This window comes from Oncorhynchus kisutch, linkage group LG16 (assembly GCF_002021735.2).
Source record: "Oncorhynchus kisutch isolate 150728-3 linkage group LG16, Okis_V2, whole genome shotgun sequence".
NCBI classification, from domain to species: domain Eukaryota; kingdom Metazoa; phylum Chordata; class Actinopteri; order Salmoniformes; family Salmonidae; genus Oncorhynchus; species Oncorhynchus kisutch.
In genome coordinates this window covers 6,910,565-6,913,319 of record NC_034189.2, presented here as the reverse complement: position 1 = coordinate 6,913,319, position 2,755 = coordinate 6,910,565, and the positions used below count along the sequence as shown (strand labels likewise).

At 50.6% G+C, this 2,755-nt stretch overlaps 1 protein-coding gene across 1 annotated transcript; it reads left to right on the top strand.

The window, feature by feature from the left end:
- Positions 1-1,401: 1,401 nt before the first annotated feature.
- On the top strand, positions 1,402-2,139 carry LOC116354054 (octapeptide-repeat protein T2-like). Its single transcript, XM_031793061.1, has one exon. It carries the CDS (start codon positions 1,402-1,404, stop codon positions 2,137-2,139), a length of 738 nt encoding a protein of 245 aa, XP_031648921.1.
- The last annotated feature ends 616 nt before the right edge of the window (positions 2,140-2,755 follow it).

Sequence of the window (2,755 nt, the reverse complement as noted above, 5' to 3'; positions counted from 1 at the left end):
TTCCTTCCCCCTTCCCCTCTCTCTCTCTCTGTCTCTCTGTCTCTCATTCCCCTCTCTCTCTCTCTTTCTCTTTCTCTCTGTCTCTCTGTCTCTCTGTCTCTCTCTCTCTCTCTCTCTGTCTCTCTCTCTCATTCCCCTCTCTCTCTCTCTTTCTCTTTCTCTCTGTCTCTGTCTCTCTCTCTCTCTCTCTCTCTCTCTCTGTGAACTCTGTATTTATCCCACTGTGGGATGAGATTACTTGCTTATCCATCTCTACAAGATGTCTCTCCCCGCAGCCCTTACCCCCTCTCACCCCTCCTTAACCCTGCACACACATTTATATATTTTCTCTCTCTCTCTCTCTCTCTCTCTCTCTCTCTCTCTCTCTCTCTCTCTCTCTCTATCTCTCCACCCAGGTTGCTGTCTCTCCCTCTCTCTCTCTCACTCTCTTTCACTCTCTCTCTCTCCCACTAGCTCCCAGCCTCAGTCAACCCCTCCTTAACCCCACATATGCACTAGCTCACAGACGTTTGATTAGGGATTCTGTTTAATCTCTTGTGGATATTCTCTAGGCTGAGTATGGACATATGATAACTGTGGGGGGCCTGTGTGTGTGTGTGTATGTGTGTGTCTGGGCTGGCACAGAGAGTCAGTCAGAGAGTTAAAGGGGGGTCATGAGGTGTGTGTGTTTTTTCAGAAGGGATTACAGGGATCAGTGTCATGCCTCACTTTCTCTGATCCCTCCATGAGCCCTTCTCATTCCTCCTCTCCTACTCTCCTCCCCTACTTCACTCTCTCTCCTCCCCTCTCCTCTCCTCCTCTTCTCCTCCTCCTCTTCTCCTCTCAAAACTCTCTCTCGCTTTCCCCCTTCTCTCCTCCTCTCCTCTCCTCTCCTCTCCTCTCCTCTCCTCTCCTCTCCTCTCCTCTCCTCTCCTCTCCTCTCCTCTCCTCTCCTCTCCTCTCCTCATAATTTCTTCCTTTTCTCCACTAGCTCCCTCCTTTCCTCTCTTCAGTCGTTCTTTTCCTTGCCGTCTCCTCTCCTCTTCTCTCCCCTCGTCATCTCCTCTCCTTCCCTTCCCCCAGTCCTCCTCCTCGTTCATTCTTTCTCTGGCTCTCTCTGTCTTTCCTTGTCTCCTTCCCGTCCCTCTGTTTCTGTACCCATCTGGATCTCAGATCAGATTCATTTCAGAAGCAGAGGAAATACAGGGAGACAAAAGTGAGAGACAGAATAAATAAGAAGGAAATAAATACTACGACAGAGAGAAATAAAAAACGTGTTTTGAGCTGTCCAGGGTGCTGATCTCACTCGCTCGTGTCCTCTTAGGGCCAATCAATTGGTCTCATGTGAGTCATCCTCTCCATTACTGTTAGTCTGGTTGGTTGACTGCTACCAGAAGTCATGGAGTCAGAAAATACAAAACTATGAGGGAACGGGAGGAAGAGAGAACGGGAGAACGAGGGAACGGGAGGAAGAGGGCACAGGAGGAAGAGAGAACGGGAGAAAGAGGGAATGGGAGGAAGAGGGAACGGGAGGAAGAGGGAACGGGAGGAAGAGGGAACGGGACAAAGAGGGAACGGGAGGAAGAGGGAACGGGAGGAAGAGAGAACGGGAGGAAGAGGGAACGGGACGAAGAGAGGGAACGGGAGGAAGAGGGAACGGGAGTAAGAGGGAACGGGAGGAAGAGAGAACGGGAGGAAGAGGGAACGGGACAAAGAGGGAACGGGACAAAGAGGGAACGGGAGGAAGAGGGAACGGGACGAAGAGGGAACGGGACGAAGAGGGAACGGGAGGAAGTGGGAACGGGAGGAAGAGGGAACGGGAGGAAGAGGGAATGGGAGGAAGAGGGAACGGGAGTAAGAGGGAACGGGAGGAAGAGGGAACGGGAGGAAGAGGGAACGGGAGGAAGAGTGAACGGGATGAAGAGGGAATGGGAGGAAGAGAGAACGGGAGGAAGAGGGAACGGGAGGAAGAGGGAACGGGAGGAAGAGGGAACGGGAGGAAGAGGGAACGGGAGGAAAAGGGAACGGGAGGAAGAGGGAACGGGAGGAAGAGGGAACGGGAGGAAGAGGAAACGGGAGGAAGAGGGAACGGGAGGAAGAGAGAACGGGAGGAAGAGGGAACGGGAGGAAGAGGGAACGGGAGAAAGAGAGCTGCAGTGAATCAATGTATCTCATTGATAACACTGTGACCCTTAGATACATGGATCAGTTTGAGGGGTTAGACACATACTCTAGACTCTGTAGCTACTGTGTCCGTAGAGAACTACATCTACCACATAGGCTGTGTCGCAGATGTGTGTCACCCCCTATTCCCTATATAGTGCACTACCATAGACCAGGGCTGGCACCCTATTCCCTATATAGTGCACTACTTTAGACCAGGGCTGGCACCCTATTCCCTATATAGTGCACTACTTTAGACCAGGGCTGGCACCCTAATTCCCTATATAGTGCACTACTTTAGACCAGGGCTGGCACCCTATTCCCTATATAGTGCACTACTTTAGACCAGGGCTGGCACCCTATTCCCTATATAGTGCACTACCAGGGCCCCTGTCAACGGGAGGGCACACAGCTGTAGTTGATACAGCTGTGTGTCTCTCTCTCAATTCAATTAAATTCAATTCAATTCAAGGGCTTTATTGGCATGGGAAACATGTGTTAACATTGCCAAAGCAAGTGAGGTAGACAACATACAAAGTGAATATATAAAGTGAAAAACAACTAAAATTAACAGTAAACATTACACATACAGAAGTTTCAAAACAGTAAAGAC